General features: G+C 38.7%; 4 protein-coding genes across 6 annotated transcripts; 3 read left to right on the top strand and 1 right to left on the bottom strand.

Moving 5' to 3' along the window:
• The first annotated feature begins 14 nt into the window (after window positions 1-14).
• Window positions 15-6,891, top strand: LOC131783813 (solute carrier family 15 member 2). The gene is made up of 7 exons (XM_059100587.2): window positions 15-503; window positions 1,667-1,944; window positions 2,335-2,525; window positions 3,237-3,420; window positions 4,021-4,214; window positions 4,326-5,016; window positions 5,629-6,891. Exons 1-7 carry the CDS (start codon window positions 109-111, stop codon window positions 5,934-5,936), a joined length of 2,241 nt encoding a protein of 746 aa, XP_058956570.2. The 5' UTR covers window positions 15-108; the 3' UTR covers window positions 5,937-6,891.
• A 1,217-nt stretch (window positions 6,892-8,108) lies between these two features.
• LOC131783807 (protein CMSS1-like) lies at window positions 8,109-16,074 on the top strand. 3 transcript variants are annotated; one of them, XR_010718724.1, is made up of 12 exons: window positions 8,111-8,291; window positions 8,375-8,454; window positions 8,688-8,750; window positions 9,289-9,409; window positions 10,394-10,465; window positions 10,926-11,037; window positions 11,308-11,368; window positions 11,737-11,824; window positions 12,364-12,452; window positions 12,898-14,340; window positions 14,892-15,063; window positions 15,810-16,074. XR_010718724.1 is itself a non-coding variant. In XM_059100577.2 (11 exons), the coding sequence occupies exons 1-10, from the start codon at window positions 8,234-8,236 to the stop codon at window positions 12,979-12,981; spliced, it is 828 nt and encodes a 275-aa protein (XP_058956560.2). In that variant the 5' UTR covers window positions 8,109-8,233; the 3' UTR covers window positions 12,982-13,008; window positions 14,128-14,377. The 3 variants fall into 3 exon arrangements, 2 of the variants coding, with proteins under 2 accessions (XP_058956560.2, XP_058956559.2); XM_059100577.2 differs by lacking the exons at window positions 14,892-15,063; window positions 15,810-16,074 and having other exon boundaries at window positions 8,109-8,291; window positions 12,898-13,008; window positions 14,128-14,377; XM_059100576.2 differs by lacking the exons at window positions 14,892-15,063; window positions 15,810-16,074 and having other exon boundaries at window positions 12,898-14,377.
• LOC131783805 (polycomb protein eed-like) lies at window positions 14,354-22,513 on the bottom strand. The gene is made up of 16 exons (XM_059100575.2): window positions 22,204-22,513; window positions 21,210-21,308; window positions 20,777-20,842; window positions 20,246-20,346; window positions 19,996-20,020; window positions 19,600-19,681; window positions 19,291-19,382; window positions 18,255-18,344; window positions 17,950-17,993; window positions 17,107-17,212; window positions 16,539-16,601; window positions 16,277-16,314; window positions 16,089-16,149; window positions 15,358-15,431; window positions 14,630-14,698; window positions 14,354-14,530 (listed from the first exon to the last, which is right to left on the bottom strand). Exons 1-16 carry the CDS (start codon window positions 22,447-22,449, stop codon window positions 14,473-14,475), a joined length of 1,314 nt encoding a protein of 437 aa, XP_058956558.1. The 5' UTR covers window positions 22,450-22,513; the 3' UTR covers window positions 14,354-14,472.
• A 573-nt stretch (window positions 22,514-23,086) lies between these two features.
• LOC131783817 (poly(A) RNA polymerase GLD2-A) lies at window positions 23,087-25,380 on the top strand. Its single transcript, XM_059100592.2, has 3 exons — window positions 23,087-23,587; window positions 24,005-24,221; window positions 24,631-25,380. The coding sequence occupies exons 1-3, from the start codon at window positions 23,255-23,257 to the stop codon at window positions 25,080-25,082; spliced, it is 1,002 nt and encodes a 333-aa protein (XP_058956575.2). The 5' UTR covers window positions 23,087-23,254; the 3' UTR covers window positions 25,083-25,380.
• Window positions 25,381-25,424: the final 44 nt, after the last annotated feature.

Here is a 25,424-nt window from a genome sequence, read left to right as displayed (position 1 = left end):
TGTGGATGTACCCATCGGGGACATCGTTTGGATTGCTATGTCGATATACTCTTGCTTACTGTGACCCAAGAGTTATTGTGTGCAACATCTCCTCGTATTTTCCTTGTCATGTCAACTCACAATTCCGTTGCTTCTCCTAATCGCCGACGAGATAGCCAGCAGAGTTGGACTGGCTCGGAAATTTTCCAATCTCAATCACCGAACGATGTCGTCGTCCAAAACAACTCACAGGTGAAACTGAGCGGGAAAGCGTGGGGAAGAATCAAAAAGTTTCTTCTTTGCAAAACTGACTTTCCGTCGAGTATCTACTACATCGTAGGAAATGAATTCTGCGAGAGGTTTTCTTACTATGGAATGAAAGCTATCCTAATCCTGTACCTTACAAGGGTTCTTATTCTTGGGGATGATACTGCGACTGCGGTCTTTCATAGTTTCTCTATGTTATGCTACTTTACCCCTCTATTTGGGGCAATGTTAGCCGATGGTTGGCTTGGAAAATACCGGTGAGAATGAGAGAACTTTACCATTCAAAAGTTTTTCTCACTAATACCATCACTGTAGTCTCCTTGGAGCAAAAGAGAGTTAAATTCATGTTTTGCATAATAAACTTTCAAGAATTTATTAACCCTCTTCCACACTCCGCCTAACCACACCCCCATTCCCCCCTCAAGAAAAAACTGCATGAATGATTTTCTTACTTGAGCAAGTTTAATTCATGTTGGGCATAGTTTGCAAAATTAAAACGTCTTTTTTGTCAAAATTAACAACTTCTTCAGCATACATGTTTTGTTTCCCTAGTAGAGGTCTCAAAGGAATTCCACCCTTTTGACTTCTTTCAAGGCTCTAAACTGTGACTGCTCAATGAAGTTAACAAATTGATGCTGGCTTAGGATGGTCTGTACCTACTCTTATCAACAATGATATTTGTCATCAAAGTGGTCAAATTTTGACCACTATGATGACCAATATCTTTGCTGATAAGAGTAGTTTTTTACCACAATATCAATGTCAAATAACTCATTCTTTCATTGCATTACCACTGTGTGCTCTTATCGGCAAATTGGCTAATCAGATTGTGACATTACTGCCAATTTTGGTAAAATATGTAAAGTAGATCATTTTGTTAACAAATTTACTGCACAATCTTGGAATCAAAAATTAAACTTCAGACAATCAGAGGATTCTCACAAGTAGTGAAACTTACTGATAATATCTAATTTGGTTCAAAATATGCTCAATATTAACTCCAACTTAATATTATAAATAATATTTTTCAGAGCTATTTACCCTGTACACCCCAGCATCAGTGTGTATATTCTCCATACAGTGCTTTATTCATTTCCTAACATGCTGACAAGGAGAATTTATTTAACAATAGAAGAGCCTTTTAGTCAATGATCATTTTCCTTATTCTTTCAACCTTGAGATTTGATTCAGGGGTGATACTATAAGGAGAAGTTAGATGCTAGTCACCCTTAGGCTCTAAGGGTTACAAGCCACATATCTTATGCCTCTATTGATATAGAAGAATGAGTTAATAAGTTACCAAAAACACTGTTTGTCTGGCATGACATAATCATTATGAAGATGTATATTCAACCTGTTCATCACCTAATTTCAAAGTTTATTGTCTTCCACTCATTTCTTGAATCTTCATTTTCCACAGAACAATTTTGTATGTTTCTGTTATCTACTGCATTGGGAACCTGATTGTGTCAATGACATCTCTTCCTCCCCTCGGTGCTGGTGAGATTCCTGGTCCTATGATTGGTTTGTTCCTCATTGCTCTGGGTACAGGAGGTATCAAGCCATGTGTGTCAGCATTTGGTGGAGATCAGTTCACATCTGATCAGTCAAAACTGCTTCAAAGTTTTTTCTCTGTGTTTTATTTTGCGATTAATGCTGGAAGCTTGTTGTCTATGCTAATTACACCTGTACTGAGAGGTATGTGCACCAGTGTTGGTTACATATTGTACGATGAAAATTTGAACATACCTAAACATAACTCTTGCCCCAGAATGCTCGCAGACTTCATTGTGACCTGTGTGTATCTCAATAAAAAAATGGCTGTCTGGAAGTTATTGGAAAATATATTGAAAATATGCTCTCATTAGGGCTGAATTTCTATTTTGGCTCAAAGTTTTTAAATTGCCTCAAGATACAAAAATAAAGAAAAAGCAAAGTTTTGCATATGATTTGAAGACAAATTCAATCCCTTGCCTCTTTTTACCCTTTAATTAGCAATGCCCCTTGTGCATCTGGTCCTTTGAGGGAGAATACAGAAAGCCATCTTGTTTTTTTGTGTGTATCACTAAATGGTCTGTTTATTAACAGGAGATGTAAAGTGCTATGGTGATGACTGTTATCCTCTAGCCTTCGGTGTTCCTGCAGCCTTGATGTTAATGGCTATAACATTATTTTGGTTTGGCCGAAATAAGTACAAGAGGGTTCCACAAACTGATAACATTTTGTTGCGGGTGACAAAGGCTGTCAGCTATGCACTCAAGAAAAAAATAACCTCAAAGGTATCATACACTTGTCTGAATATGTCCACCATGGCACAGCATTGAGTGACTCAATTTTGTGCCATGAGGTAATGATGTCCTCTTCAACTACTTTGGTCTGTTCTAACTCCTGAAAGGGAGGGGCACTACTTGGAAGGAGGGCACTTATTAAGAAACTGTCAACCTGTACTAATTCAGCTGTAGGTGAAATTTAAAAAGTTATGGATGAAGTGGAGATATAAACAAGTTTACTTTGTACCCTTACTATTTGAGAAAGAGAGGAAGGAGAGTTGGGACACTTACTCAAGGGGGGCACTTGTTTGATATATTGCCCAAGGGGTGGGTGCTTATCAGGGGGAGGCTCTTATTTGACCATGGGCATTTATTTAAAGGGGGTGCTTGTTTGACAATATGGCCATAGGGGTGGCTCATACTTGGGGGATGTGCATGGGTGCTTATTCTAAGAAATAGTGTATTTCATTAATTCTGAAAAACAGGCCCTGGTCTTTCCTAATCTACCCAGAATAGTATCATGATTATACCCCTTGCAACATTCCTCTGAAGCCACCAACATTCAACATTTAACTGTTTCAGTTATTTTGGCATACACTCATTTCTCAAGCAAAGTCACTCTTATTAATGCATAATGTTCTGCCTGTGGTGCATTACATATCTTCCTCATTGTTATTCAAGATATTTTATGTTCTTTTTTCATGATTTTTCATGATTAAGGGAGAGAGAAAAGCTCACTGGATGGACTGGGCCAGTGATAGATACGATGCTCAGTTAATAGAAGACATCAAAGCTCTGTTCAAAGTGTTGTTCATGTTTCTTCCACTGCCCGTTTTCTGGACATTGTTTGATCAACAGGGCTCACGGTGGGTTTTGCAGGCTGGGCAAATGGATGGTGATGCTGGTAAGTGGGTAGTTTCATAACAATTAACAAGACGGAAGGTAAATAATGTAATGTATGGTGGTGTTGGAAGGACAGTAGATACATGCATTGTGAAAAAAATGCAGTTTTTGCTTATGCAGGTGTAAAACAGAGCTGTCAGTAAAAGCTGAAAGCCTACCAAAACCAGCAGTTAGTCTCCCATCTATAACCAGCTACTTTCACGTCATTGTACTGAAAGTACAGATGGAAATGTACAATTATTGAAATGCCATCAAAGAAATTTGCACACCAACCTCTCCCAGTTTTTATTGGAATTGAATGCATTATTTACCAGTATCAGGTTTAGACACCTCAGTCATTTTAACTGAATAGTTCTCAGTCTTGCTACCTACTAATCTGTTTAATAACCATCTACTTTTGATGTTATTGACAGCCTTGTAAAAGAGCCTCAGGACTTTGTCTAAGATCATAGGTGCCTGGAAAGCTTAGCCCATTTCCACCATGAACAATGATTTACTACAAAATTTGTTTGATTGTTTTTCTTTTTAGGCTGTGATACTTAAACCTGATAATTTTTCAATGACAAGAGTAAAGACCATAACGATTTTGATCTTGAAACAGGTTTCTTGGGAACCATGAAACCAGACCAGATGCAAGCATTCAATCCTCTTTTCATCATTATCCTTATTCCACTGTTTGAGACTGTGATATACCCATTACTACGGAGGCCAAAACCACTCAAGCGGATGTGCGCAGGAATGTTTCTAGCTACAGTGGCATTTATTTTTGCAGGATTTCTTCAGATGAAAATACAGGTAATAGTGATATTGTAATTTTTACACTTATAACGGTAGACAATTGTTGTCATGCACACTCAGAATTGAATTGTCAATAAATATTCAGTGGTTCATTTTACATTTTTGCAGAGTGAAGAAGTCATCAAGAATGCACCCTCGGAGGGACAGGCAAATTTACAAGTTATTAACTCATTGGACTGCCCAGTGTCGCTGTCCATCGGCAACAAGAATATCACAGTGACACCTTACGGACACTCCAGTGAGTTGAACTTGCCAGTAACTAAGAACGTGTCGACCAGGATTCAAACATCTTCAAAATGTTACAATATGTCAAGACCAGTTGAGGATAGTCTTAGTCTGGAAGATAAGGAGTGGTATAACCTGATTATCAGTGAATACGAAAATCAACTTTTTACACATCTGGTCAAACAAAACGTTTCATCTCCTCCTCCGGGGAAAGCCAAGTTGTGCACAGTTCTTTTGCCATCATCAGTAGACAGCGAAATGTTTGATATATTTCTGGACGAGACTAAGATTCAAGAAAAGGTGGATGCTTGGGGAGCAACAAATTGTGTTGTAAAAAATTCAGATCAATATAAGTTAACTGTAAAAGGAGAGAAAACAAAGACAACGTATGTGTCCAATGAAATATCTCTTAAGAACGGTGGCATTTACACCGCCGTAATAGAGCCGAACAAACCAGGGAAAGGAGGTAATGTCACCTTGTACAAGGATCTGGAGGCAAGAAATGTCTCAATGTTGTATCAGATCCCACAGTACTTTGTGATCACGAGTGGAGAGATAATGTTCTCTATAACAGGTGAGTCTTAGCATCATTTGAACTCAGAGAGGTTATTGAATATATCACACACTTTCTCTCTCTCTCATCGCCCGTGGAACACAAGACACCATCAATCTCTCTCCATTTAGGGGGTCAGTTTCTAAAGAAATTGTGGTGCTGCGTCGGTGGGAGAGTGTAACAGGGTAGTTTAGTATTACCAACTGAGTTGATAACGTAAATTGGCCACCGTAAAGAGTTACAAAGCATTCCATTCGTTCTGACGAAGGGCTAACGCTCGAAACGTCAGCTTTGTAACTCTTTACGATGGCCAATTTACGGTACCAACTCAAGTGATAATACTAAATCACTCTCTCCATTTAGCCCTGTTTTGCGCAGCGTGTTATGCCCCACTCATTGTTATTTTTACCTCACCGAGATCAGCCCGAACAGCTCGATGGTTTTTGGCCAACCACGTTCACCTTTACCAGGTTGTACTGTCCTGTGCAGGGTAACCTAAGGGATATGAATTTCTTACAATTTCATCACATTCTCCTGTGAAAATGAGATAAGAACAGACAATCATGAAAAGTCAAAACCTTCTTTCTCATGGGACAATTTTTGTTAAGAATCACTGTTTGGTTTCTTTTACAGGTTTAGAGTTTGCGTATTCCCAGGCTCCTGCCTCTATGAAGTCATGTCTTCAGGCCGCTTGGCTGATGACAGTAGCATTTGGTAATTTGATTGTTGTCATTGAAGCAGAATCTCGTCTCATTACAAACCAGACAACCGAATTTTTCTTTTTCGCCGGCATGCTGTTTGTGGTGATGGTAGGGTTTGCAGTAATGGCTAAATTTTACCGATATGTTGAATCTCCAAGTGGGGACCCTGTGGCCGTGCCTGTGGACAGCATTGATGATAAAACTGGTATCGTAGATTTGGACGAATTATCACGGATTTAGGACTTTTAAAATGGTGTATTTACCTGTTTTGTAGATAGCTATAGAATAAAACATAAAGTGGAATAGAATTGCCTTTTTCGAAGGTTAAGAACTGGCTTAATCTGAGAGTTTCACCAAGCTAACGCAATATGCAATGCAACACAATGGAAAGTGTTGCGCGGCGGTACGACGTAAAGCAATGTAACGCATCACATTATAACGCAATAAGAAATGTTTCCCGCGTAAGACATCTTATTGTTATATATTCACACGTACTCTTGTAAAATATCGGTTTGGTGTCTAACACTCACCTTGTGTATTGGTTGTTTTACACGGTCATTCATTTGCTTGGCAGATGACGTTTAATCAAATTTTGACTTCTGAATTATTTCCCTTTCCGACAGAGGTCAGGGTTAGGCAAACAATTAAGTGGCTGCTGGCCATTTTGTCTATTTGAGACCGTGCCCTACAGTCAGAAATATTCACCGAATTCCCACAGAAAACCTCATGCAAACCTAATAAGTGTTTGATGTTTGTTTAGAAATGCCAAGAAATTCCAAAAATTTTGACGGTTTTTATTTGACGAATTTTCTGAGCTTCTGCATGCCATGAAATTGTTAGGTCAGAAATATTATGTGAGTCTCGAAAGTCTAGCGATTTTTCGGTATTACAAGCTCGGAAAGTTCGTCTTTCGAAAAAAGAAGCAAGTTTTGAAATCGCTAAACATTTCTAAACAAACATCTGATAATCTTGAAAAGCTTGAAAGAACCTCGCAGGGAAAATTCTTTGGAAATTTCTGACTGCCGGGCATTTAGTCCATTTAAGACCGTGCCTGGCTGCTGGGCACTTAGACACAGTTTGAAAAAATACAGTGAGATTAAAGAATGTTATATCTTTTCATAAATTGTAAATGCTAGTTATTCGATACGCTCTGTAAGGGTGTTACATTGTTACAAAGAAGTATTATGTTGTTATACATTTTGTACAGAAGTTAACTTAAAAGTCATCGAACTTTTTTTATACAACTGTAGATAGTAGTGGCATAAATCACCGTATCTATTAGGCAAAAAAATTAGTTATGTTAGCTTTCATTTAACTTCTCGGTTGAGAATTTTCCGATTTAGCGGTGAAAAATTTCTCCGAGTTAAAAAAATCAATTTTTTTGAAATTTGAACAAACGCCCAATGTACTCTGGTTCTGCTCATGGCAATGAAAGAAACAGCAGCAACAAACATTGTATTTAGGAATATCGTAAATTCCTTATTATGAAAACTCGGAAGGTTCCTTCTGATCTCGGACTGTGATGTCTGATCAGACGGAACCTTTTGATATAGATCAGAAACGCCTTGGTCAGACTTCAGGGTCCAAAAACCGCATTTTTAGGCGCAGTAACTTCTAATGTCTGGAAAAAAAAACTTTGAACACTAGCTTTGAAGTTTTTGGGAACTAATTGAAATTTCTTCTAAAGCTTGAGGGGAAAATACCCAAAGGATTTAATGAACAGTTGTTTGTTGAGAAACGAGCTGAAACTCTTCCGCTTTATGACAGAACGTCATTGGGTTGAATGAGTATTGCCGGTTTTCAGTGTCACGCCATTCAAAATAGATCAAAATAAAAAATAAAAACCGTTCAATCGATTTAGTCTAGAATCTGGAAATAGAAAGAAGCTAGATATGTAAAGACTCTCGCCAAGATTCAGGTCACAGCAATTTTTCTTACGGAAGATATGAGGAGAAACGTTTTTCCCAAATTTATAGAGATTTGTATGGAGCCGCCATGCTGGTGCCCACCTAGATGGGCACCAACATGGCGGCCGGAAACCAGCAGAAACATCTGTCACTGAGTTTTGCTACAAAAGCGTGAATTTATCTCTCTAAGAACTCATAAACGTAACAATAATACTTTATTCTAATACAAGAACTGTTCAGATAGCTGAATTTCCCTAAATAAGTCACCTTTTAAACCAACATAACAGCTCTCTCGCTCGTCATGTAAAGGCCACGTCACGCAAAAGCTTAGAAATTCAAGAGTAGTCTATCACTAAACCAAGAACCCATTTGGAGTGAAAATTTGTCTGAATATTAGTTTTTAGCTGCTCTAATACATCATGAAAGTAAAATCTCAGGAGGATCAATAGTTCTGAAGTTTGAAATTTAGTGACGTCACGTGAAAACCAGCAATTTTAAATAGTTTCCAAACCAGTGAAAAGAAGCATATCTCAAAGTGAACCGAGCTAGCCAATCAGCGCACGAAAGTTAGTGGCACGTCCATGGGAACTGGAAATAGTCGTAACCAGTCTTTGACCGTTTTTATCAAATATGGCGGACGCTTTGGGGGACGAATGGTGGTTGAGTGAAAAAGACGTCGAGGATACAGGTAAATTCTCTGCTTTGTGAATTTTCTTCCTTTTTTGAGAAAATAATGATTATTAATTATCTTTACTTGAATTTTACCATAAGAGATTGAAACAGAACGGAAAAATAAGCGGCGAAAAGGTGAAGATGTCGAAGGTCATTCGGAGAACAACAGCAGTAAACAAGTGAGTAAAGAGTTTGCCAAACTGTCTTTGTGGCCTTGTATTTGGTTATTTCTTTAGTCTTTGTAGTCATCCTCTGCTTAAAACAAGGCGCATGATAGAATTACCGGATGGGACGCGTCTCCAGAAAGTTATTTTGTCTATCTTGCCCACCAACCGGCAGAGAATAGGTCTCGTTGATAATTTTTGTTGTACGCTGTGTATCTTTCACTGAAATCCTGTGTTATTTCTTGTAGATAAAGCTCAGTGATGATGGTCCAAATGAATCAAAAGCAAAGAAAAGGAGGAAAAAGTCTAAGGTATTACTTCTTTGTAACTGAAAGATACTGTTGTAACTAGCCAGGATCTCTGTTAGTATCTTCTTGGAATTATGATTGAGACAGGTTGAAATAGGTGTGCTATAATTGGAGTGTCACTTATTCGTGTGTCTTCTTCCAGTTGTAGATTAACCTTGCCCCCCCCTTGGAGCAACTTCAGAATACCCCGCAACTCATTTACATGTACATTGAATAAGAATAGCATCTATTGTGTTATGCCTCGATCTTCAAAGCCTCCCGACACATGTAAGTGAGGCGGACCAAAGTTGTGGGGTATTCTGAAGTTTAGCCCCCCCCCCCTTTTTTAACGGTTGATTTAATCGGCTTTTAGTGGTGTATTCACAAAACTTGTGATTACATTTGACAACCCTTACAGCTAGATATAATCATGAATGCCCTTTGCAAATCTGGAAGGCAATACATGGATGGAAGTACTAATATATTTGTTTGGAGAATTTCCATGCTATTGTCATAAAAAATTTTAATGATTGTAATATGTGAATGCTGTAACATTTTACAGATTGAAAGTATATCAACAAAACTTCAAGGCTCAGAAGCACCAAATGTATTGTGGTCAACTTTCTGTGACAGTACTGCAGGATCACTGACAACATTAGAACTTGAGGATGTGAGCATTGATGGTAAGAAGGGATTATTTACAGCACCAAGGAAGACAAGATGTAGCTTTAAAGCTTGTGCTTTTTTGTTGACCAAATTGCATGATGATTAAGCATCCTATTAAGCATCAGTCTAAACAGCTTGAAGCCAAAAATTGACTTTCTTTTTCATACCTACCCCCCTTCCCTCACTCAAAGCTCACCCATTTAAAGAAATGAGATATCCAATGAAGATCTCTACTGACCCCTTTTTTTCTGTGCACTTAAACACAAGTAGTTAAGAGTCTGTTGAGAATCACTGTTCATGTTATTTGAAGGGTAGATTAACCAGAAATTATGATAAAGAAAGTTTTTAAAGTTATTTTTAAGTTATTTTTTTCTGTAAATAGTGTGAAATAATAAAACTTGGAAACTTGGAAACCTTGGAAACTTAGCCAAAAATATTGAACAGTAATGGCTATACTCTTTGTGAGAGACATAGCTGCCTATTGTGGTGAATTCTGTTGTAATTGGACATCAAGATCCAGATTAACACCTTGGCAAGCATCTTTCTTATGTGTTATTTGCAAAGAAAGTTAATTTTCACTCTGCTTGTCTCCAACCAGGAGTATAAGAATTTCTGATCATGGTCTGTTAGTTCTCTGACTCCCAGTTGACGGGCACAGGGGAACTGTTCATGAAATTTGACAGAACTTGAGAAGGGTAACCTGGTATAGACTAATAGTGTCCCATCCAATAGAAGTAGCAAATGTTTCTAGTTGCTTTACAATGTGCAAACCTGAGTTGGTCAAACTATGCAAGTTATTTTTGGATGCAGGCTTGCCTAAGCACATTCTTGGAAGGGCTAAGAGCTTGTAGCCTTAATTCTAAATGAGACAGTGAGTTTGGAATTTCTGAAGTTTAAAGTCTCTCAGCTTTGCTAATTGCTGTGGTATGCAATAATTTGTATGGTAAATTTACTACAGAAGATTTTAGAAGCAGTTGTTTTCAATTTTTATATTTTTTTAGATTCCTGTTGTTTGGTGGATGATTCTATTCACAACGGATCTCTAAATGAACTCCTTTCTTACCTGAATAATGGTGGGTGTCACAACCATTTATGCTATGCCTGTAGAGTGTACTGCTCTATTGAACTGTACACATGTGATAACCCAACACATTTTGATAACAAAGAACACTTTGTGGGACATAACCAGTTACCTGACTTGAACAGGCAATTTCTGTGCCTGAGAACACTCAGTTTGAAATGAGGCTACAATGTAGGTGCAAACCTTTCTTGAAAGGATTGGTTTTCTTCCCATGAAAATTACAAACAGTACCATAATGTCAAGAGAACAGAGGGGAGAATATGAACTCTAATGTTTGGGTGTAAAGGGTTAAATGTTAAAATGGGAGGAAAATTACCACAAAAGATGATGTTCATGGCCCAGTGTATTAAGAACAAAATCCACATGCTCCGACTCAAGTTGAAGTTGTGACCTTTCAGTTAGTTCTTCGAATCCATCGCTGATTGTCTTTCATCTGATTGCATCTGTTGCAGTTGTTCCTCAGTGGACAAGAGATGTGGATAAACTAAACAATAAAGGTGATCATGGCTCTCCCTTGCTCCTGTTTGTTTCATCAGCAGCCACAAGAGTTGTGGAACTTAACAGGTTAGTAAGGCATTTATGATGTATCCTAAACTGATTACAGTTTAAGCTGAAGGCAAGTCCTGTAAATAATGTGCAAGGAACAACAATGGGGTAAACGGAAAAGATGGGTTGGGGGGCAGTAGGTTATAATCCAAGGGGTAATTGAAAAGATGGGATGGGTCATTAGATCATTATCCCAGGGGTAAGGGGAATGAGAGGTCTAGAGATCTCAAGAGATTAATCTACTTGGTGAATTACCTGAAGACATGAAATTCCTCTTACTTTCTACAGGGCAGCGACAGAATTCAAAGGAAAATGCAAAACGGTTAAATTATTCGCCAAGCACATGAAGGTAGAAGAGTTTACATGTTTAAGGCAAGCTCTGTGGGTTTCTAGGTTGAGAAATTAAATTATTTGGGCTATGAAGCCGTTTCGACGATAAGAAATGAGTTTGGGAAAATATTTTTGGGAGAGGTATCCGCTTTTCCAACGCTTTTTAAAAGAACCATCGCGCAATTTGACATCATGGTGGTGTGACCGTTTGACGCCCATCTCCTTTAGTTCGCGCTCAGTGAACCAGGAAAAATGTCATATTTCCTGAAAACCAGGCGATAAAATCGTCTTTTTTGTCCTTGAAACTGTTATGGCGCGCGTGACGTGTGTGAATTTTACCGCTTTCAGATCTTCATCGCTCATTCCAGGTGGAATTTATTTCTGCAGGTTTCAGAGCAGGAGCGGTTTCTAGAGTCCCAGGTGGTTCATTTCGGCATTGGGACACCAAGTCGAATTTTAAAGCTAATACAGAATGGTGAGCGGGCTCTGTTTGTAATCAGTCGACTCCAAATTGCCTCTTTGCATGCTTTTAGCCATGACGCTCGATTGCTGAGCAAGCCTCGGAGCAGCCCCGCGATATTAGTGCTTCGGCACGACCACGGCACGAGCGTTTCTTCGTTTCGTTAGGAAAGTACGAGGCCTTGAGCTACACGAACCCCGGAAAACCTATCCCTGCATGACTTGTCTCAAATCTCCCCGTGGGCGGAGAAACGCGCGTCCTGCAGCGCTAATAATAAGAGCCTACTGGGCAGCTATTGCTAAGCAAGAGTGCTGATTCGTCTCAGTAACTGAACATGCTTAGAGTAGTTTTACCTCAACCCAGTTTTACATCTCTCTCAACAAGTGCCCTTTAGCTCATTATGAGGTAACGACCCACGAGAATCTGGGAGGTACTGCTTCGTACCCCTTCGAAACCTAAATTGTTTTCAGACTTCCTTTTCTGAAATTTCTTCCATTGCAGTTCACCTGCGAGGATCATTTTGTCGATTAAAGATTCTTTTTTCACACTTTCAGATTCATTAAAAACTAAAAGATTGAAGTATGTAATTCTTGACTGGACATGGAGAGATCAAAAGCTGCGGAGAATGATAGATATACCAGAAGTACGTAGTTAATCATGTCCGTGGTAATAAACCTCTGTTTACAAAGCCAGACAGACTGAAAGGGTTCTTGTATAACAGATGTTTATTTAAGCAATAAACCGCACTTTTTATTGGTTTCCCTTTACAATATCTCAGTCGGGATTTTGGAAGAACACTATTGTACTGCTTGTTATATATTATTTCTAAACTGGGAGTACAAGAAGACTCTCCAGACCCTTTTCGTCCATACGTTTCTCCTAAACTATGGGTTTGCTTTTGCCTGGGACAGTTAAACGCCAGTCTGTTGGTAAGACAAGGGCCCACAAACGGCCAACTCCAAAAAGTCTGATTTTTTTATTACGTGTTACTTAAATAGGCATTAATTTATTAATCCCTGAAATAACATTACTATAAGCGACTAATCAGTGGCCTTTCTGATGTTCTCTTTCCTGATTTCATTTTTTAGGTGAGAGGAGAACTCATTTCGTTGTTGAAGGATTTTATTTTTCCTTTAGCAAAAGCTTCAAAGCTCAAGATTGGATTATTCTAATGCTGGAACATGCCCCTTTTTCCGGTGGTAAATGTACATAGCTAACTGGCACGGAATGCAGATCCGAATTCCTTTGATTACAGCGAACAAAGTTTATTAAAATCTGTATAGACTTTCCCACGTTATTAACACACAACTTTATCCATCACTCCCTTCTTATTCTTTTCAATTACGAAATGTCTTATACTCCAAACCGAGTCAGTTTACAACACTCCTAAAACATTAGAACTCTCGTAAGATCGTCTAAGGAAGGGTGTTTATTTAAGAATGGCCGTAATGTGACCCAAGCCTCTGTCTCTAAATCCTTCGCCTTCTGTTTAGACCCAAGTAAGGCCTGTCTCTCCTTAATGCGTTTCAATTTTTCCTGTTGTAGCTCTTTCGTTTTCTCAGATATTAAGTTCCTCAAGGATTCTTTTAGCGCACCCAACTGATATTCTGTGAGTCTTTCCAGTTCGTCGCTTGTGAATTTCGCTTCCGTTTCATGCTGGAACAAAGCCGCGAAGAGTTTGCGCAGAAAGGCAAACGGACTGATCGCGCTATTGGATTTTACTTTGAAACGCTTCAACTTCACGTCAATATTTCGTTCAGCTACTAAATACTCCCGAATCCTGGAGTAGAGAGTTTGCCTTTGCGTTTTCTTTAATATTTTTACGCAATTCCTGCATGTAGCACTTTGATTTCTTTGAGAGCGAATCTCTACGACGTAGCTTGTATCTGTAGGGCCTACAGGTTCACTTCCTGTTGTGCTGTTGTAAGCGACAGTTTGGTCCTTAACATCGACACAAACGGAATCTGCCATGGTTTGCTTCTTTTCCCATCAACGAATAAGTTACTTTCTTAAACCAAAAAGTGCGTCATAAGTGAACAAACACGTGAAGCGCGCGCGCTGAGGAAGCGAAAGCCGAGGGGACGCGCGTTTCTCCTCCGGCGGGAAGATTTGGGACACGTCGGGGAGAAGTTTGCCGGGGCTCTAGCGGAGCTTGACCTTTCACAGCCATCTTGCCGGCTCCCGTCGGTCAAGGCTTCTTATTTTCTCGCGGGCGGGAAAACGCTCTCGCCGAAGTGCTACTAACATGACCTGCTCGTAGGCTAACTGTGAATTCTTTCATTGAGGTCAGAATTTTAATAATCCTTTCTCCATTACAGCGCAGCCCAAAGGAAAATGGCAAGATCTGGCAATTTCGTGTCAACGAACCCATAATGACTTCTCTCACTTATGCTTGGTTTGGTAAGGCTCATGATGGAGTGGGGAAACTTTAAACGTGGATTATATCAAAACTTCATCAAATTGTAAAAGCTCGGCGAATCAAGGGAGGCCTCAGATTGTTTGATATCCATATTTGTCGGTAATTAGCACAAGTACGACAGCACGCTCTTTTACCAGTCTCTTTTAATTAAACAAAAGTTCGTTATAGGACGAAAAATATACAGTAAAAAAATGTGTTGTCCGAGTTATTATACATCAAACCAGTGACACGACAGAACTGATTTTTATCTGACTCTGTCCCACCTCCATAACGTTCCGTCATCACAAACAGATATTAGAATCCTGAAAAGAAAGAAATCAGAAGTAGATTCGATATGTAACAATTTTCAAAGTTAACGATATGTAAATCTAAACTCTGTAGACATTTCAGTGCAGACTTACTTGCCGTCCTTACTAAATCCCGTCTGTCTGATGGCCGATACACACTTGTTGTGCCCAAGCGTTGTCGATCTAAGATAACAACATGCAGTTTATGCAAATAAGTCTACCCCTAGGATATTATTGAGAAAAGAAATAAGCGTATCTGAGAGGTTGAAGAAATGGTTATTCGAGATTTTATAAACTACAGAGCAGTCATAATTTTGGCGGGCTAGCGCCAAGTACTCTTGGTGAAAATTATAGTTGCAATCTTTGATTTTTACAGCAGCGGAAAACTCGGAAAGTCGATGAGCGGCGGTCAAAAGGAAGGAGGGAGGGAGTGGGGCCTTTCCCTGCCCCCTCCCCCACCCTTCACTTCAACTCTAAATCAAACATGGCTAGTCGGACAAACGACCGCGATCTTCTAACGTTAACGCCCAAAAAAACCAGCACAGCAGGTTAAGATTTGTATACTTTACTTGAAGTTAGTTTCACGAGATCACGTGGTTGCTTGTCATGCATGTATGTAAATTTCGTAGCAAAATTGCCGGACTTTGCAATGGTCACGTGTCTTCTACATGGCCTTATTTTCAGTATTTGGCAACCACAATGAATGATAACTAACCACGATTGTGACCTTCTCACCAATGTCTAAATATCTCTTCAACACAAATTTTAATACCAACCAAGGACACGAAATTAAAAAAAACATTTGAACTTGAATAGAAATGTATCGTAATAATTTGCATTACCTAGCTTTTGTTGGATCGTCAACGCCAATATCCCAAACGAATGTCTTCCCTGTTTGATTCCCAACCGCCATTAGCTGGAATGCAACAGAAATTGTAATAAAAGTTATGATGTGGTCAATTTTGCGCTCTCAGTTACAGTTGCAAAGCGTCTTAGCTGCAAAGAGTGTAATTCTTTTTTAAAGACTTAAAAGAAAGGAGTTAACCGCGTCTTAATACTTTAATACCTAACAGTACCCAGCCTCTAATTTCTCGGGACAGTATTACTTCTGAATCAACCATTAAGGTCGTAAGAATATTGGAAATGATCACCTATTGAAGAGGCTCTTGATTTTTCCACAAATTCTCCCTGTCAGTACCATAAGAAATGTAAAGACCACAGCAGAGAGAATACGCATACTGATGTTGGAGTATAAAAGGCTAAGACAAACGACTGTTTCCGTTTTTCTTTCTAGGTCTCAGCCATCCAAAAGGCAAGCAAGTAAAGAAAAAGCCCTCTTCACTTCATCTGCGTTTTCTTGGTTAACATACTGAATAGTGTTTTGACACATTTCCGAATTAGAAGTTGTTGTACCAGAGAAGGTCGGGCATTGTGTGAGAGACATGTCTTCTGCAAACAAACCTCAAAGTTACTCTGGTCAGAGCTCAAATACCAAGCTCTCTCGATCCAGACTCCCATGTGCTCACCGTTGGGTTGATAACGTCAGTAAAAGATTCTGAAAATAAATGCTTACCCTTTGCTCGTAATCTAAAGAGAATCTCATGTACCAGATATCACACTGGGAAAACTCGAACCTGTACAAAAAAAAGAAAAAAAGAAAAAGATACTAACATTGAAGAATGCAAATAGTCCCTGCATAAATGAACACTTGAGTACGGAAAAAAAGATTTTTCCTCATGGAAACAATCCGCATTTCCTCACCGGTGAAGTACTGTTACAACCCGATCAGAATTGAAAGGCTGCAAAAGAGAGAGGGTAAGGAATTAATTATCACTTTTGTAATTGTTTTGACTCGCTCCATTATGGATGCAAACTTCACCAACAAGGATTAATGGGAGGTCCTTATAAAAATCAACTCACTTAATAAGTTGATGACCTAACCACTCTGGAGACCAAAAGGGAAAATGATAACTACGAGGTACATACCCTCTGTAATGAAATAAATACATTCTCTATTTCTTACCCCATTAAAAATGTCCTCAAATCGCTCTTGTGGTTTCCAGCATACAATGCAGTTTTCACATGACTGAAAACAAGATAGATTCATAAATGGAAAGGTTCAGTTGCGTTTAAAGAGGGTGAATTCAAAGATCCTCCAATCATGAACACAACTGTTGTTACAACTGTAATGATTTTCAAACAAATCTACCCTTCCCAGGTCTCCCTCTTACGCGTGTCAATTTTTTTGTTTTTTCTTCATCTACACTCAAAATCCAAAGGTAGAAAACCAGGTTTAGTTATAGTCAGTTCACCAGGATGTTTTGTTGTCCCTTCACCTATATTTTATTATAAATATAATATCAAAGTTCTTGTGCCAGGTATCTGTGGAAATCACCAAGGAAAGCTTCAGAAAGGGGTACAATATTAGGTGGTGTTAATGTGGTATTTATCAGGGGGTCAAATAAAGTGCCAGCCACACCCCGATTGCTCTCTTTGAGCGCTTGATCAAAATTTCAGATAGATGTTTTTTATGAGTCTTCCCCTTTTTCATAACAGAGCTTGACTATTCTGCAGTGATAAAAGTAACTGACCTTAGACAAGATGAGGTCACCAAAGAAGCGAACACTGTCCACATAGTTTCTATGAATGTCGCGGGTGGTGAAGTCAGGGTAGTGGAGCTTGACAGTGTGAAAAGCTCTGCAATAAAAAGACAACAAATCACTTAGAAGTCACCACTAAAGAGTATGGGATTATTTACCCATAACACGACCAGTGCTAGAAAAAAAGTTGTTATAAACATATGAACACAAAGACCAAACAAACAGGACAAGTGAAGAAGAAAAACACAGGCATGTAAGGCAGCCTTTTGCTAAAGTAAAGCTGACTGGTTTTGGCCAATGCTCCTCTCTCCTGAGTGATGCTAAGGGGCCAACTGCTTAGCATTTAAAGACAAGAAACTGCATTTATTTTATACTTTAGTAAAATCCTGAAACCAATCAAATTAAAACCTAAAAATAGTACCACATAAAGGTTTGTGTGCTTGCCAACAAATTATCAAATGGATGTGACTGCTATTACTGGATACAAGAGAGTGACTGAGAAAGTAAAATGTCTTGAAAAAAAACAAATCCCAATGATGAGGCCTAGGCTTGAATCCAGCTGCTTGAATACATGGCAAGGACATTAAGCATTAAGTTAACATAACATGTCTCTTTGTCAACCTCTGTTGTTTAACTTCCAACAGCTGTCACATAAATTATAATACAATAACATGTGTCACTATTGGATAGAGTCTGATAAACCCCTAACTATCCTTCTTTGCAGCTGCTGTCTGGTTTGAGACCAAAATGTGGGTGGAGAGGAGAGTTATTTCATGACAGGTATTTCTCGAACAATGCATAATGGAAAGTAAATTCTGCCTGGGAAATACTCACTTCTCAGTTTTGCTTTGATCGTACGAATGGGACTCCGCAATAGCCTAAGACAAGAAAGAGAAAAAATGAGGAGAAAGCAATCAAATGTTAAAAGATAAATTGTAACTTAGATTAAACACACACTATAGCTCATTCAGCTTTTGGTATCATGTCTCCCTCAAAGATACCTTAACAATTACGACAAAACTCAGTGCTGACATTACAAACAATTACTGTATGTAGAACATTACACCGGGGCTTTTGATTGCATCCCGAGATAAATTTTAGGAATTTACAAGCCTGAAAAATCTTCAGTTTGATTTTACCTTCTTGACGGCATCAGTTTGAAGAGACCATATCTTCAGTGAGTGATCCATACCACAGGACACCATCTTTTCACCCAGAATATCAAAGTCCTTGAACAAATCAAAAGACACGTCAACAAGAACAACATGACACCTCACACTTTTCCTGTGAAAAGTTCACAAACAATCTGTGTCACAAACAAAATGAAGCTTAAAAGTTAATGTTTAACTAAATTGTAAGTTAATTTCAGAATAATTTCACAGTTTAAAAAAAGCCTTTCTAAAATTTCCACTTGGTTTGTTTTTATCATATTGAGAGGGGTACTGCTTCAGTCTATAAACTGAACTTGGATAAAATATTGAAAGGATCACAGAATTCAATAACTATCAAAGAAAGCAAAGTGAACTGAACATTAATAGAAAAAGGAAACAGAATGTGGTGAAATTGGCCAAGCCCCAGAGAAGCAGTACTCTGCATTTCAATTTTTATATTCTTTAAAAACCCAAAGAGTATGTTAATTGGCTCCATGAGATGATGAGGGAAATGAAAGGAGAGAAAAGGAAAACAGAGGATAGATAGATAGATAGATGAATGGTGCCAATTTCCTCACTTGCAGCCAAGGGCTGAATTGCGGAGGAACCAGAGAGGTGAGATCGGACGTCAGCATATTAAAGGCGCCTCTGGCAGCCGCTTCAGTCCATTGTGATCACACCTCACCCACCCAGACCTACGACGGCACAAATCGAGATAGACCACAACACCGGGCACTACGTGCCCTACTCTTTGCGAACAGTGCGTGCGTTCTTTTACGTCCCACAATTTATTTTGTAATATAGAAGGGTTGTGAGACGGGACCTCCGGCTTTACGTCTTATCCGAGAGACGAAGCAAAGTGGGTAAAGCATCTTGCTTAAGGATACAGCGACATGCCCCTGGTAGGACTTGAACCCGGGCCCTTCAACCCAGAGTCCAGCGCACTAACCACTGGACCACTGACGCCCCACGAGGAAACAAGAGAAAGAAGAAAAACTAAGAGATATTGTTCTGAGATACATACTGTACTGAGGACTTCATCTCTATGTCCATCCACTCCACCAAATATTGCAACTAACACATCTGTTTTGATATTCCAAAGTCTTAGACTGTGATCTGCCAAACAAACAAAAAACTGAAATATAACCTTAGCTTGCTTTGAGACAAATTATCTTTACCTGCCTTGATAGAATAAAATGGTTGTCATACCAACTGTGTGATGCATAAAAAGCTATAATTATGATCTTTAGGCACAGAGCAAAGCAGACCAAAAGCAATAAAGCAATCCCAGATAACTTGCCATACTTGATTGAAAAGCATGCAATTGTGTTACCTTTGCTTGCTGATAGAAGTAAATAAGGATCCACTGGATGGAACTTAAGTTCATTAATGGCTCCTCCATGACCAATATAATGCTGTGAGTAACAATCAGCACACACAAGTGACAAATATATCAGTGAAATAATCATACATTTCTAACTAAATATACCATCAATGCCTGCTTATAAGCCACACCCTTTCACCCAAAAATTTCCGCACAGATAAGGGCTGCAGCGCATTAAAGAGATCAATGGGAAACCAAAATCAAGTTTATAAAATTACTATTGGGTTAGTATTTTCATACAGGAAATCACTACATCACCAGTAAATACGTCAAGAAGTGCACAATAAATTTGGTCCTTGCAAATAACTAGAAAAAACTATACAAACTCAAAAAATGATTACTAACCTTGATACAATTCATGCTTATTGGACTGAAACAGAATAAAACACATTTAAGTAAAATACCTTTAGTTAATGAGACAAACTTTTTCCTTTGGGAACTTAAGTAAAAGTTTGATGATCTACCATATTCACAAACAAGTAATAGGACATCTGATTTAGGGAAGAGAATGACAAGTTTAAATAAAAAACACGAACCACTGAAATAGACAACAGAAAGATTCATAACACTCATTAATTATCATCATGATAATAACCTGATGAATCTGATGATTCCTCTTGTACCAGCAATAGCAAGCAAAGGCTCCCCTGTATCAGGATGGTAGGACCACGCACATGTGTAGAAACTCTCCTCTGGCTATGAGTTGTTAAAGGTTTATAATGACTAATGTAGATGGAGCACTTTTTGAACTCATAAATGTCTTAACAAACAGACTGGTTACCAGCTGAGAACAATATCTGGTAATCAGATAATTTGGTTTAATCAGATGAGTTGATAAATTAATGTAAATAGGCCACCATGAAGAGTTTCAAAGCTCTTGAAACTCTTAACAGTGACCAATTTACAGTTATCAACTCAGTTGATAAAACCAAATTATCATATTATACTCCCCCACTGACACAGCACCACAGTTTCTTTAGAAACTTACACTCTTCATTTAATATATAGTAATCAGTCATATTAGACTGGCTAACCTCCTCTGACAGAACTGAAAATAAAGCTTATCTTGTATACTTTGTAGGGCAGAGGGCAAGTAAGAGTTCTCAAATTTAGATGAAAAAGATACATCAGCATCCATATATGCTTGAAGTAGCTTGATCACACCTTTTGCTTCACACTGGTAGATTGTCACCTGAGGACAAATCACATTGTTCAGAATTCACATTCTGTATCTTATTTCCACTTTACAAACTTGGTAAACCCCTTTGCATAAAGTGGTTTTCTTGAGGTTCAAAATAAAATTCCACTTTTGACAAATACAGTACATCTTCCTTAACAAAGCAACCAGGGTCAACATTCATCACCAGTCCCACTCTAAACCTTCCCAGACACCTCTAACATTTCTCATCCTAGTATGAAGACTAGCTCACCAAAAAGGGCTCTAAGGTTCATTTGGTAGAATATCTGACAGGGAAAGTGGACTACTCCTGGTTTAAATCATCATGGGAGAGTTAGATTTTTCCTGATGCACAAAATTTTCTTTAAAACCTTTATATTACCCTGTTACTTCCAACTGTTGCAAACATGTTGAGATCATCTGTTCCTTCTGGTACATTGTGATTAAACTGCACAGCAAATATAGGCTGTTTGTGATCCTCCTGTTATATTCACACAAGAAAAAAATCTAGTTGACAAAATCCATGAATCCTAAATCTACATGTAATAAAATATAACAATGTAACAAGCCTTGCTATTGTAACAAAGCAAATTGTGCAAGAAATCATGGAAGCAACTAGTATTTCCTGATGCCCTAAATTCAAATATAATTCAAATTTGATCAATTTAAATTACGCTCAACTATGACTAAAGTGACAACATGAAATAAACTTGTTTACAGGCACACAAGACTCTCTGAAATATTCCCTGTCTTTTCAAGATGTGACTTGTCCTAGTCAACATATTTGTGGCCATACCATGTCATATCTTAACTTATTGTTCATTCACACTCAGAAAACAGCAACACATCACTTAATCCTAATCTGATAACACTTTTTCACCAGGTTCACTGATTGGAATGCTACTCACTACTTGATGTATGTACCTTTTTACTCTCATGATATTAAGGGTATTTCTCCTTGCAAATAACCAGAACATTTCTCTGATGAAACCAGCAAATTCGTACTGAAAATTTTCTCGATTTTCACACATTGTCTACTTGACAGAATAGTACTACTGTGGGGAGAGTTTAGCTAATGATCACTACCGAATTTAAGTTGATTAAGATGGCAGGCGAAGGGTAGAAACAAAGTCAGAATCTTAGCAGTAATTACTCGCAAGATTCCATCATATCTGCTTCATTTCTTTTCCTTGTCTTTCTTAGAACAAAAGCATGCGTTCTGTAAACTTAAAGCTTTCCAAGTTGAAAAGCGATGCACGTGGTTCCCAGCTCCAACAAAGATATTTTAAGTGCGCGGGAAACGTCAATGACCAAAACTTCAAATGTCATCATAAGAACTTTGAATAACTGGAAAAGATGTGAAAAATCCACTATACCCTAAGAAAATTCGCGCATTTGAACGCTAAACTTTTCTTCTTCCTGCCTTTTCCACGAAATCCTCTCTTTCCAATTGTGGCTTGCGTTGAATTCGAATTGGAACTGCTGACGGTGGAATCATTGTCGCTGTCTTCTTCGTCAAGTTTTGCTTGTTTCCCTCCTCTTTCGAGTTCTACATCTGATCCTGTGCCTTCCATATCCACAGGATCATCTTGCTGAAGAGACGATGGTGTTTCTTCGGTCATTGCTAAAACCAAACTGTGTTTAGAATTTATGTTTTGTTCCCAGTGAAAGGCGTTTAAAACTAGTCGGTACACTATCTGTCACATACATGACTAAACACTCGGTAAAATGTCACGCACTTTCTACCCAGTCCTCTCCTCCTACTGCAAGGAAGTATATTTGTGAAAAGAGGTAAGCTGACAAAGAATGTTTACATTTTTGTTTTCTTATTATTCTTCATTTCATAATAAAGCTACTAAAGTGTAGCTTCCATTATCAGTATTGAAAAGTCACAGCCAATCTCATTTCTCTTAAATTAATCCCGGAAAACCAAGTCCTCTTTCCTCTTTCATAGAGAGGACTATTTTATCAGCCAGAAATTTTGTAGATTTCTGGTGACTGATATATTTTGGTTAGTAGTGTATGCAAGCAATAATTCATTTTAGCATCCACAAGAGAAGCATTGACACGGAAAACTGACCAATCACCGCACAACATGATTTTCTAGGAAACTTGACCATTAACAACGGATATCAGTATCTGGGAAACTGCCCACCTACCCCTCCCCTAAAACAACAACATTCAATTGATAACAACTCAGGGTTAATGTTGGGTTAGGGGAGGGGTAGGTGGGCAGTTGCTCAGATATTGATTTGGTCCGCGTTTTCTTAGAAAATACCAAATTTCGTGGAAGAAAAAATTAAACACGTTAGGACCTACACTTAACGCGATGACGGAAAAAGCACGGAAATTGCCTTTCATTTTGGGAAAGTTGAAGATGGTGCATAGTATCTCCTAGTAGATTTTTACATCCAATTTACGTCCATAATGGCGAGTGCCAGTGGGAAAACGGGTTTATCAAATTCCCTACTCAGCTCTCAGATTGAAGAAAAATTTTCGACGAATCAACAAACACAGAAAATTTACGACCAGAAAGATACATGGCGGCAGGAAATGGAACTTATCATCCAAGAGCTGTACCCCAGCTGTTGCCTTGTGATGTGTGGTTCGTCTGCGAACGGATTTGGAACCATCGATAGCGACATCGATTTGACTCTAATGCTGGGCATCGAAGGCAGAACTGCCGTCACCAGAGAAACATATACGCTCAGGAGAATCGAATCGCTTTTCAGTCGCAAGCCTCGCCGCTTTGAAACAGAGGTATCAGTGTTTGTTATTCCAATTGATAATTTAATTTGGTATCTCTTTTAGCTTGAGATAATTACCACGCATAAATATCCGCATCGCCTGTTTGTTCTTTATATATTACGTTCTGGTATAATCCAGAAATACTCGTTCATGGAGGCTGTTTGGATCGAACGATATTTGAGCGGAAGATTGAAAGATCTCCTGGTGATCCAATTAGAAAAAAGAAGCAGTCTGAACCAGCTGCCCCTGTTAGTATATAGTAAACAAAATGCAATCTACAATTTTTGCCTTGGTAGGGGGGGGAAGAGAAGGTAAAAGTGCGTTGAAAGAACGAGAAAGTGTGATTCTGCATAATTGAACATGGCACATCTATAAAACGGCCACAGAACTAAGGCGTAGTTAACAGAGAGTAATTGTAACTACTTTCAGGTTGTTTCAAATGCCAAAGTCCCCATAATTATTCTCAAGGATAAAGAGAACTCGTTTGAAACGGACATCACTTTGGAGAATTCGAGCAGCTTGACGAACGCCTTCCTATTAAAATGCTACTCTGAGTGTGACTTAAGAGTGAAGCCGTTGACAATTGTGATCAAACTATGGGCGAAAAAGGCTCAAATTATCGGAGCCAAGTTTAAGAGGCTTCCAGGTAATGTATCAAGAAGCATTTAACATTGTTGAAGGTCGGAAGAGAAGGATGAGAAGACTGTAAGCGAAGGGGGTATTGTGTTGTATCTTGGAGTAATTCAAACTATACTCTAACACTACCTGCGACTCCTGACAAGAACTTGAATTAACCTTTATCGCGAAAATTTGGAGACTTTTTTAATTGTTATTTGTTTTTTATAAAGACAGTAGTTGGAACTTATAACCTGATTGATACAAGTTTATTAGCATTGGGGGCCTATGTGTGAGGAGACATGTGGACTCTTAAGATCTCTCGTATAAACCTGTGCCGCTTCTGGGATTCCCCCGCTTCGAATGTGTAGTTATGCTTACTGCATGTAACTGTGATGCTTTAATAAATTTAGCTGCTTGCCACTCTCCATCATGTCTAGGTTTTGCTATCGTTCTCATGGTCATCCACTTCCTACAAGCCGGTTGTTCTCCCCCAGTCCTGCCTGTACTGCATAAAGACTTCCCAGAACTTATCAAAGACACGTCAAAAAACGAAGTAATTCACCAACTAACCGATGAAATTCCACTTCAAATCCAGACGTACAAGTCAAAAAACGAGGAAAGTCTTGGAGAATTGTTAATCGCGTTTTTCCGGTATTATTCTGCTTTCCAGTGGGCAGAAACCATTTCTGTTCGTACGGGAAACACGGAACCCACCAAAATGCATTCTAAGGTTTGGCGGGGACCTAAAATCAGAATTGAGGATCCCACGGACGGAGGAAATGTAACCAGAGCCGTGTTTGACGAGTATGAAGCCAGGCGCATTAAACAGTCTTTCAAGACTGCGTCAAAAATTTTGAATAGGAATTCGTCTTTGGAAAGTATTCTTTGATTTACATCTCATCAGATAAATAAGTATACTTTGAGATAAACCACTCAATCACAACGAAATCAATTTAGACTCGAAACATAATTGCTATTCATATTATTATGATTAATTCAATTGAAATTTTGTAATATATAGCAACAGTCTTGTTGCTTGTTTTCCTTCTCTCTAAACCCCGATTGTGTCGTCCTTCCCGTATTTCCCTCATCATTTGGTAAGTTTTGTCTCGTTGTATCTCTATGATTAATTTTTCCGTCTTACTTTAGTATCTTTTTGTAAATGCTGAGTAAACGTGTTTAGTTGACGCGGGCCAGTGCCTCTTCACTTGTATTTGGTATGTCTGACCTC

Source organism: Pocillopora verrucosa, chromosome 9 (genome assembly GCF_036669915.1).
Source record: "Pocillopora verrucosa isolate sample1 chromosome 9, ASM3666991v2, whole genome shotgun sequence".
NCBI classification, from domain to species: Eukaryota; Metazoa; Cnidaria; class Anthozoa; order Scleractinia; family Pocilloporidae; genus Pocillopora; species Pocillopora verrucosa.
Note: the sequence above shows the minus strand (reverse complement) of the source record. Positions and strands in the feature narration are given on the sequence as shown.